The sequence below is a fragment of the Carya illinoinensis genome, chromosome 6 (genome assembly GCF_018687715.1).
Source record: "Carya illinoinensis cultivar Pawnee chromosome 6, C.illinoinensisPawnee_v1, whole genome shotgun sequence".
Taxonomy (NCBI): Eukaryota; Viridiplantae; Streptophyta; class Magnoliopsida; order Fagales; family Juglandaceae; genus Carya; species Carya illinoinensis.
In genome coordinates this window covers 3,593,014-3,603,812 of record NC_056757.1, presented here as the reverse complement: position 1 = coordinate 3,603,812, position 10,799 = coordinate 3,593,014, and the positions used below count along the sequence as shown (strand labels likewise).

The 10,799-nt window shown below is 35.8% G+C and overlaps 1 protein-coding gene across 44 annotated transcripts; it reads left to right on the top strand.

The window, feature by feature from the left end:
- The first annotated feature begins 1,716 nt into the window (after positions 1-1,716).
- LOC122314228 lies at positions 1,717-8,673 on the top strand. 44 transcript variants are annotated; one of them, XM_043129688.1, is made up of 10 exons: positions 1,717-1,862; positions 1,964-1,976; positions 2,080-2,109; positions 2,446-2,510; positions 2,846-3,140; positions 3,242-3,295; positions 4,840-4,923; positions 4,994-5,136; positions 6,858-6,952; positions 8,441-8,643. In XM_043129688.1, the coding sequence occupies exons 5-10, from the start codon at positions 3,066-3,068 to the stop codon at positions 8,515-8,517; spliced, it is 528 nt and encodes a 175-aa protein (XP_042985622.1). In that variant the 5' UTR covers positions 1,717-1,862; positions 1,964-1,976; positions 2,080-2,109; positions 2,446-2,510; positions 2,846-3,065; the 3' UTR covers positions 8,518-8,643. The 44 variants fall into 44 exon arrangements, 37 of the variants coding, with proteins under 37 accessions (XP_042985622.1, XP_042985612.1, XP_042985609.1 ...); XM_043129678.1 differs by having other exon boundaries at positions 2,633-3,140; XM_043129675.1 differs by having other exon boundaries at positions 1,942-1,976; positions 2,633-3,140.
- The last annotated feature ends 2,126 nt before the right edge of the window (positions 8,674-10,799 follow it).

The window sequence follows — 10,799 nt, the reverse complement described above, 5'->3', positions numbered from 1 at the left end:
ATAATTTTATAAAATAAATTTATAAATTGATGTGATATATTATATTATAATTTTTTTTTTAAAGTAAATTTAACATGCTATATTAAGTTATATCAATTTATAAATCTACTTTTAGTATATGTTTAAGTTTGCGGTGGGTAAAACAATTTTTAGCTTTAAGGTTTTTAGTTTTCAATTTTAAATAATAAAATTTAGTATTAAAAAATTTATTTATTATTTAATAACTAAATATCTAAAAACACTTTCAAGCATGTTATATTTGTTTGAAAAATATATATATATATATATATATATTTTTATAAGTGATTTTTGAGGTAGAAAATGACATAAAATGTTATTTGAGATAGTCTTGACCTGTGATAAGATCGAAGGGTAAATATGTAATTATATAAAAATTGTACGAATATTTTAATCTATTGACAGTCTTATTTAAAATTGAAACTTTTCACATTATTCAAAAAACATATTTGAGAAAAAAAAGTTTTTTAACTTTTCGAGATTAAAAAATATTTTAATATATAACAACTAAATAACTTAATTTTATCATTAGAGGGCTTTTGAATCTTTTTAAACAACTTTTATGACTTCTAACGTAACCCCAAATATATTCTTAATTATCTGACTTATATAGCTCAAGTTAATATTAGCCGGTGTTCATATTGGTTGCATATTTGATTCTTAGGTTGTATTTAGTAAGTATAGACTACTTCATTATTATTTACAAATTATTCACTACTTATTAATTATTATTTTATTATTTTTTATATATAATTTAAGATCACTTCAACCTCTAAACTTAGCATTCGAAACTTTAAAGAAGTGAACGCCAGTGCCCTAAGAATGCAGTTGTTGGGTTGACTTTAATCTCCCACTTGTTCGTAAATTATTTGGCTTCTTTAATGTTTTGATCGCTTGACAGTTGACATATCATTTCGTAAGAGACTTGGGAGTTGAATGTAAATTTAACATTTTATATGCAATATTCTAAGCTTGTACCAAGTTACTGGACATAAATTGGTTGGTCCTCATTGTCATGCTACCCAACAAAACTTAACGGGCTTTGCTACATACAGTCGCAAGATGCAGTCGGCTATACGGAATAAATAAAAAAAAATTATAAATTTTTTTTTTATATTCAGGAGGACCTACAAGAATTATAAAAAATTATAAAAATAATTTTTTTTTTTCATATAGATCCCGTATTAATTTTTTTTTGGCAGCTGACTGCACGCCGACTGCATCTGCCGACTGCAAAAAGTATTTCTCAAACTTAATGGATACTACTAAATCCATGTTGTTGTTTCTGAGCTATCCGATAGTTTTTGTTTAGGCTCCGATAGTTCATTACAAAAAAAAAACAAAAAGTGTTTTTGCAACAATTTTAATATTATTGAAAATATAATCGTCATAATAAATCATGAATTTCAGCGAATTTTATACGGTCGCGGAGTTTTAACATCAAGTTTTAAAATTGATTTTTTGTAGCAATTTTTTCATTTTTATGACTAAAAAATCTGCCGCAATAGGTAGACTGAATTTCCCAGCCATTTTCACTTTTTGTGATAGAAAATTTCGCTGCAAGATAAAATAAAATAAAAATAATAAAAATTAGAAAAAAAAAAAAAAAAAACTTGTTGCGACGTAAGTGGTCCGAAGGAATTGGTATTTTAACATCATCAAGTTTTGGAATTATTAAATTTTTGCTGCGATTTTTAATTTTTGCGACGGAAATCTTCGCGGCAATATTAAAAAACACGACGGCTGAAATTTCATTTGAACACAGCGGCATTTCAGGTTTTGAACCCTCCCTTTCACCTTCTCTCTCTCGCGCTCCCTCTCGCACGGCGTCCATTTCCCTGCAGGTACTTCTCTCTCTCTCTCTCTCTCTCTCTCTCTCTCTCCACTACAGATTTCTTGTGGGTTTGGTGCTGTGCGCTAAAGCGTTCGTTCCTGGATTTCTAAGTTGCGGAACGGTGGTAAGGCTCTCCTCCTTCTCTGCTCTTACGAATACACACACATTCACTCCAAGTTATTTTCCACTCCCATGAAATTTCTGTGAAGTGAGTTTCAAATGTACAGTCCGTGGTCGCTGCCGAGTTTACCCACATTGTGAGTTCTCTTCATCTCTCTCGCTCTCATTCTTTTCCTCTGTATTTTCCCCTTTCACAGTCTCTGTTTTCCCTCTTTATACCTCACGAATCTATTTTTACAGAGCCATCTCTACCTACCCGTTGTTGGCCCTGCGATTTTATTGTTGCCGTGAACAAACCTCTCTCTCATTGGCAGTGCTCTGTCGTTTTTCCCCTCATTTTCTCTTTAAATTCTCAGATTTATCTTTTATTTTCATTGGCTGATTTTCTTGTGAGGCACAAAATTTTTAAATGTGTCATTGCCGCTAGAGTAAGACGCAGAAAATTCTTAAACTAAGATTTGCATTTTTTTTAGTGTCACAGGGTAGCCCATACGTTCTACTGTTGGCTCTTGTTGGTCGCCTTGGAACTCATTTGAAGGTAATGAAATATGTTCATGCACTGCCCTGAAGATTGTGTGTGGACAACTTTTGGTAATCACGCAGTTTGGTTATAATGTGATATTTACTGTAATTTTTCATGTCATTTCTGGGATACTGCAGGAATGAGCGTGTAGGTTTCTCGGGTCAAGCTCTAATTTGATAGCGATAAGCTGTCATTTTTATGTATTTTCAACCTCTATTTTTATGCATTTTGAGCTAATTTAAGTGATCACAATCAATTGCTTTGTTGAATATATTGCAAAGATTTGCTACTGATTTCCTGTTGGATTCATCATTTGCTACTTGCCACTGATACTTTGATCCCTTCTGAAGATGTCAGGCAGAATCACTTAAAATGGACATAACCTTAACGAATTTGTTCCTAGGAGGACATCTGCTTACGTGAGCCAACAGGATGGCCATGTTGCAGAATTGACTGTAAGGGAAACTCGTGAACTTGCAGGTCGCTGTCAAGGGGTTGAGGAATGGTTTTCTTGGGTATGTGTATGATGATGCTTTTAGATGCTGACATAATGAATACTTCTGCTCAGACATGCCAGGTGAACTTGCAAGAAGGGAAAAGATTGCTGGGATAAAACCTGATGAAGATCTTGATATATTCATGAAGGTACTGCACTTGTTAGGTGTGGGTCTGTTTAGCATTTTTTTGAATTAATTTTGGCTCGATAGTTTATTACTGATAAGAATTGTTAAAATTTCTTCCTTTAGTCATTAGCTCTGGGGGGGAAGGACACAAGCCTTGTTGTGGAGTACATCATGAAGGTATCATCTCAATTCTAGTTTCTGCAGGTTGGATATAACTGATTATATCACTACATTAAAATCTATAAACATAATTATTATTATTTTAATTTCATGAATGACTAATTATGCAACTTCTTTTAGAACCTTGGATACTAGTTCTTTGCCATTCTCCAACTATGTATACTTGAATAGTATTTTAACCATATTGTGGGTGTGAAATTATAAGATGCAAAATACCCATTTACAGAATTTTGGTTTTTGACTCGTATAGGCATAGTTTGTTTACTAATATTGCTAAATTAATACTTCCCTCTTTTGTATGGTGTTTAAAATTAATAGGCAGTCCACCTACATGGTCATGTATGCTCCTATCGTGGTTCCACTACCTTTCATCATTTCGCTCTTCTTGTTGTTTATGCACCAAAATGGTAGAACATTTATAATCTAAGTTCATGTTGATCTAGACAAACACCATCTTTTTCATAATATAGAGCCAGCTATCTAGTTTTCTCTGCGCCAGCACAAGGCAGTCCTGTTCACGTGTCATGGGTAGAGCATAGTATTCCGGACTGCTAAACAGACCCTTGAATTGTCCACCGGTTTTTCCTTTTTCCTGTTTCTTTTTAAAGTTCTCAAGAAATCATTCCGTTTTGAGCTCTTCAATTTGAGTTGACACCAAAAATTATGTCGTAACCCTCAGCCACTGGTTTGTTAATTTCAAGTGATTTGAGTTGTTTTAGATGCATTAGGGGCCACCATTTTCGCCCACAGCTTGGAAAAATGGGTCAAAACCAGTTGAAACTTTTAAAATGACCTGTTCTATGTCAAATTTGTCTCTTGAATTGGGAGGTGTTGTTTTTTAGTGTGCTATATCATCATTTGCCCTTACAGTTGTAGATTGACAGAGAAATTACAAGTGATTTTATTCATTGATCTTCTGAGCTTATACATGCTGCATACAAATGACACTAACACCCTCATATACACTAATTACAACCATACCCTCTAACAGCCCTAAAAACTTAAACTGAAAGGAAGACATGTGCTTAATAATTTAATTTAAATTTTAATACTCTTGTTCATGTGTGGGCAGGCTTCCACTAAATAAGTGGATCCAAGAAGTGAGATATCTATTTGAAATGAGGTGAAGTGTGAATTTAAAGTTTGAAGTTGAGAACTTTGTTATGATATTTTATTAGATCACTGTTTATTCCAAAAGCTTAAATAGATAAGAATGTTATTTTAATTATATAATCTCTCTTCTACAAGAATGAACAGATTGATCCAAACTGGTTTTCCAAACTTCTGATGTCAAAGACATGTCCCTTTGGAAAGAGGCTATGAAATGACATCAGGTCAAATGTGTTGAAGTTGTCATGTAGATTGGCTTATGTGTTCTAAGCTCTAGGAACTGTTTCTTTTTAATCTTTTTTTTTTTTTTTAAATAAGAAAAGAGTTTATAGTATATATAGCAATTAAAGATTTAGAAAAATGGGATAGGAAGTTGTTGCTGAATCTGTGTTCTTCAACTTATCACTAATATGTTATGACAAAGATTTTAGGGCTGGACATCTGTGTTGACACATTGGTGGGGAATTAAATGCTCAAGGATATTTCTGGGGGACAAAAGAAGCAGCTTACAACAGGTCTTTACCATGTATTTCTCTGCTAATGATATAGTAGTCAATGGTGTGTTGATTTATGCTTATTGGACAGATATATGATTTCCAGGTGAATTGCTGGTTGGTCCAGCAGGAGTGCTATACATGGATGAAATATCAACAGGGCTTGATAGTTCTACTACCTATCAGATCATCAAATATCTCAAGCATTCAACTTGTGCACTTGAAGCCACCACTGTAATTTCTCTGCTTCAACCAGCTCCTGAGACCTACGAGTTGTTTGATGATGTCATACTTTTATGTGAGGGCCATATTGTATACCAAGGACCTTGTGATGCTGCTCTTGAGTTCTTTGCATTTATGGGTTTTGGTTGCCCAGAGTGAAAGAATGTGGCAGACTTCTTGCAAGAAGTAGCGGAGAACTTTAGTCTAGTGGTCATCAAATGAGTAGTCAAGTATATTGAAGTCTATTTTTTATGAGTATGTGTGCTTTGGCGGGTGCTACAGGCACTTTTTTTTTTTTTTTTTTCAAACTTGATGGAGTTCAGTGAACTTCATAATCTTAGCAAGTAATCTGAGTGTTCCAACTTCCCCAGTTGATAATTCCTTTATAACTCCTTTTATGCCTTTTGGTTGTGTTTCTCTGGTATTTTGTCTATAAGTACCTACGTTAACCAATAAAAAAGGGTATACTTGTGACCATCCGCTCTTTTTTCTCTCGATTGGTCACGATTCTTGTGTTTACGTTTTAAATGTCGAATCCTTGTTTTTAAATTTAGAGGATAATTTTATAATCGAGCCAAGTGTTTTAAAATCTTCTAAATATTTTTACGAGTCCAAAACTTATTTTAATGGGATATTTTAGTGCTATTGAACCAAACCTAATTTTTAAAATAAGCCACCAAAGTAGTAGGTAAGATCCCTCTTTTAATTCTGTCCAAAACTGTAGCATAGCACCAAACTCTTTCTGCAATGCGTTTTCTCCTCTAAATTTATGCAATTGATTCCTTCCTACTAGTTTCTGTTTGGTTGACTCTCTAGCTTGTTTATCTCCATTTGATCACTTCTAAATCCTTGCTTGTGTAATTAGGACTGTATTAGAAAGAGGGAAGGTTTGAAAACAAGAAAATACACAAGCTCTTGGCTGTCCTAGTGCAGAAAAATTTCAGAAACTTCAACCCTTGATTCCTATTAAGTTTCGGCACCTTAGTTTGCTTTTATTTCATCTCTTCAACTCAGTCTCAATATGTGACATTAGGACTACCAATTGACCTTAAAATCTCAGACCAAAACCAACTCTAAGTAGCTGAAACTGAGGGGAGCAGCAACACACACAACAACAGAATGTTGTAACGGACAACAGCAGTAACAGTTTCTCATTTTGTTTTCCCTCTCCTCACATGTAATCTGTTCTCACTCCAAGAACCCTCATCTATTCAATATATTCTAGTCCAGTGGATGAATATTCGAGCTTAGAATGAAGCAAAACAGAAAACAAAAACATCCTATCTGCGGCAGCAGTTTTTTGTGGTTGTCTATCAATGGGGTTACGTGACCACTAAATAATTTTGTGGGTGTTTGGAGTAGTCTGAAAATTGCATGATAGTAAACATTGGTAACATATACTGCAAACCAGAAGCTGAGGTCGGATTACATGCCTTGTAAGTAATGATTATAATGCACTCTATTAAACCCTGAGGGGTAGCTCAATTGGTCATGCCTTGGGTTTGCTCTCCAATGGTCACTAGTTTGAGTCCCCTCAGGGCCACTGGAGATTTACCTGGCTGTTAACTTCAGGGTCCTATGAGATTAGTCGAGTTGCATGCAAGCTGGCCCGGACACTCAAGGATATCCAAAAACAAAAAAAAAAAATGCACTATTAATTTCTTTGATTAGAAATATATTCACCTCTTATTTACTAACACTCATTGTGTCCATGTTTGGTATCCACCTTTCAGGTTGAAGCAGCTAAATAGCGTTTATATGGACAAGCTCCAGAATAGGCACTTGCTGGACACAAGACAAAGCAGTTTGGGATGGGCCTCGAGACAAGGTTTTGGTTTTCGCTTACTTAAGTAGTTGTCAGTTTTTTTAGTTTAGTACTAAAAAGTGCACCCTATTTTCCTTTAGTCCTTTCTCCAAAATTCATTTGATGTTTGCTTATTTTTGGACTTTTAGCTATTGCATGATCATTAAAATTTCTATTATATAGGAGGAAGTATGGGTGGCAGAGAATGAGATTTGGTTTTTGATTTTGATGTACGTGTAGCTAAATTAATTGATGAAAACTATATGTATCTTTAGATAGGGTTTAAGTTGGCTCTAGGTCATTATGGGTTGCAATGCTGATATTTGTGATGCTACATAATTCATGTGTATGTCGAATGGGTTTTCCCTCTTGCATTTTAGTACAAGTCTATGGCAGTGTGTTAGTTATAGTATAAGGCGTATGGTCGTATGTTTATTCCTTAGGACTGGTATATAAAGGATTCACAAAGGGCAATAATAGTTTGGAGTTTAATGTTGTCAGGTTTATTGCACTAACTCATGAGCACACATCCTACTAGGTGGTTGTTTATCAAGCTACTATATATATTGGTTGCTGCCTTTTGGTTGATCCATGGCTGGACCAAAATGTATGTGTGAGGATGTCTTGTACTGGATGAAGGTTCAGGGATATTGAACCTGGATGCATGTTAGAGATGACTCTGTTTCATTGGGCAGTTTTTTGTTGGGATACAATTCAACATGAACAATTTCATGGTGGTAGATAAACTCTAAAGTGGATCACTGCCGTGTGTGTGAAATTACTTGATCCTGTCTCACCTGGCCCTGCCAAGGCAGTGGATGTTGTTGACTATAAGTGTTATGGACCATTTTGGATTCAGTTGATTATGTTAATATTGTATTAGATTTAGAATTTGCTAAAACCTGAGATTTAAGTTTGTAAGGTTCAAGGATTTGGAATGTAAAAGTTAAAAATCTTTGATCAATTCCTGGAAAACTGATCAATGATTTTTAACAGTTTATGAATGAATGTTCACATGGTTCTCACTTGGAATTAATTATCTACTTTTTGTTTAGCTCAAAAGAATCTTATTTGGGATAATTTAGTAATATTGCTTATCAGATGAGATCAATAATATATAAACGTTTATATTCAAGATTTTATGGCCCTGACAGCCATGTAGTTTCATTAGTGTTTTTTTTTTAAAATTTTGTAACGAACTATTTGCAGTGAATTTTAGTAGCCGCAAAATAAGAATTTTTGTCGCACATACTTATTTAGGACGATTAACCTACTTTGCAAATAAACTTTTAGCATCGAAAATCTTTGATGAAAAAGGCTATAGATATTTGCGACGAATTTGTGATGGATGGAAATATATCATCACAGCGAATAATGTTCGTTGCAAAATGTCTTTATGGTTCTCGTAAGCTTTTAGTGGCGAAACACATATTTGTTGGAAATTGCTTATTTGTGGCTATTGTTTTTAGCATTTGCGATGATTTCCATTGACTAAGGAATGCACATTTGCAGAGAATTTTGAAGTATTTGCAACCACCAGAATCGTCAGAAATAATAAGCTATTTGCGACGAATTTTGGCTATCGCTGAAATTGATCAGAAGTGAACTCTTAATTTCGTTGATGATGCAGCGAATTAAAAATCACTGAAAAATGGGCAATTGCAGTGATTATGTAGGGTTTTTGCGATGATTTTGAGCATTGAAAAATGCCTGATTTCTTGCAGTGGTTTTTGTTTAGGCTTGTCTGCAATCAATCCACCACTTATTGTAGCACATTTTTTTTTTCAACTTTTTTTGTTTTTATAAAAGAAGTAAGTAAATTGAAAAACTAAAATTAAAATTAAATTTAAAAAAAAAAAAAAAACACAAAACACAAAACAATCCCTTTCCACCATAGGGCCATATTTGGCCACCCCCATTATTAATTTCGTGTTTCACACACTTTTAGGCAGGGTTCTCGGCAACTCAGGTCTTTAGTTTTGGATCTGTGAATATAAAGAAAACACGACGAGACAGTGACCATGATGGTGGCTAGAGAGTTTCCAATGTCAAAATCAGTATCATTGTAGAGTTTCGTATAAGTGAATATAGAGTTTAAATAGATTTCTTTGTACTTGAGAATTGCCTTTTATACCTCGTTCTTGAAGGCCCATGCCTGTGTCAAGGATATACGTCACCTTAGATGTCCCCTTGGTTAGAGTATTTTAATGTGGCGTGGCCTTCTTAGGTGGCACAATAAATGCGGCATGCCTTCTTGTCCCCTCTGTTCACTTGCAGGCGCTCTCCGTCAGCTTCCGTGCACTTGCTTTTCTGAGGATCAAGGGTTCCCTGTGTTTAGGCTTGGCCGTATAGGTCCTCAGAAGCTAGGCATCATAAGGTGAGGCTGGGCTGGGGGACGTGTCTCTCGTTTTCCTGTCTTTAGCGACTTCCAACGTGATCGTGGCCAGTGGAACTTAATAGGCCAATGGGTCATCTGATTGGCTTGGGCTCCCTATGTTTGGACTTGCATTTTGGGCCTTAGGCCCGAGGGGAAAATCCCTTTATAGTTACCCCACTAATTCCTATCGACTGGTTCGATGGAAATTTCTTATTGCTTTCATCTTCACATCTTCCTGCATTTTCAGCCATTAGCTATCCTCTTTGTTGGAGTGGGAGGGCGTTTTCGCTTCCTGGGCCTTCCCTATGTCAGGTCGTGGGTTGTTCCCACTTGGTCTTTTTGTCTCCCAGTGCATGGGGCAACTGTTCCCATTCCAATTTTATTGACATGTCTCGAATGGTTGGTTTCAGGCACTTGATTAAGTGCGTTATGTCCCTTTTGCATTGATGGTGTTAGGCGGCTCCTGCACGTTTCTTTACGTAGTTCGTGCAACCTCCATGGGGTGTGTGTGTCTTCACGACTTTGGGATACAAACTATCACTTGGGCCTATATAAACTCATTCCCTTGGCTGTACATAGTCTCTTTGCTTCCTCCTTTACTCCCCAAGTGCCTTTTGCCCTTGTCTTTCTACCTCGAACCCTTCTGTGCCCACTTCACTTTTTTTCATCATACACTCATGGCTTCGAAGAGCTCTTCTCGTATTTCCCCGAAAGGCACAAAAAACCCTAAGCCTGACAAACCTGTAGGTTCCCCTCGAGGCTTCAAGAACGCAAAACTGGCAGGGGCCCCCATAAAAGTCCAAAGGTTCGACGGCTTCTCATGGCGATTGGTGGTGACCCCTAGCGAGTTGGAATCGCTAAACATCATGTATTGTGGTGGATGACTCATTGGCCAATAATGATATCCTGATCATTGAACATCATCATGATCTTGTTGTTTAGCCCATTGGCGTATGATCAAAACTAATGTAGTTTGATGTGATTTGTTAAATTGTAAAGTTATTTTTATTGTAAAGTAGACGTGAAATCATGTTTTGTAAGTATGGAAGAAAGCCTTTATTAATGCTAGTGCTTGAGTGGGGCCAGTTTTGCAAGAATATCGGTCGACCAAGGATTATGATTAGTGATTCGATCAGTGGTCATATGTATAGATGTAGGTCACAAGAATATATATATGGACCAGTATTATCCGTTTTGGGTGGGAGCATGCATGTAGTTTTGGCTGGGAGCATGCATGTAGGTGCTTTTAGCCAGCCATTAACGTTTTCCGAAAATGGCCTATGTTGGCATTTGATGATCATCTTAAGGCAGAAATCGATAAGGTGGAATTTTGGAGAAAATGGCCGTTTCTAGCGGCTTGCTTATCCAATCCTATATGCATTAAATGGTTCCAACACTCGAAGCACAAGCACTGTCATCAACTAGCTAGCACCAATAAAAAAAAAAAAAAAAAAGAGGACAAGAAAAAATTACTCAGCTAAATCAGACATGAAG

Coding starts and splice junctions, on each gene's coding strand:
- LOC122314228 (XM_043129694.1), top strand. CDS start 3,066: ATGCCAGGTGAACTTGCAAGAAGGGAAAAGATTGCTGGGATAAAACCT. Junction 3,141..3,241: donor ATCTTGATATATTCATGAAG/GTACTGCACTTG, acceptor TTCTTCCTTTAG/TCATTAGCTCTGGGGGGGAA. Junction 5,137..6,857: donor GTGCACTTGAAGCCACCACT/GTAATTTCTCTG, acceptor TCCACCTTTCAG/GTTGAAGCAGCTAAATAGCG.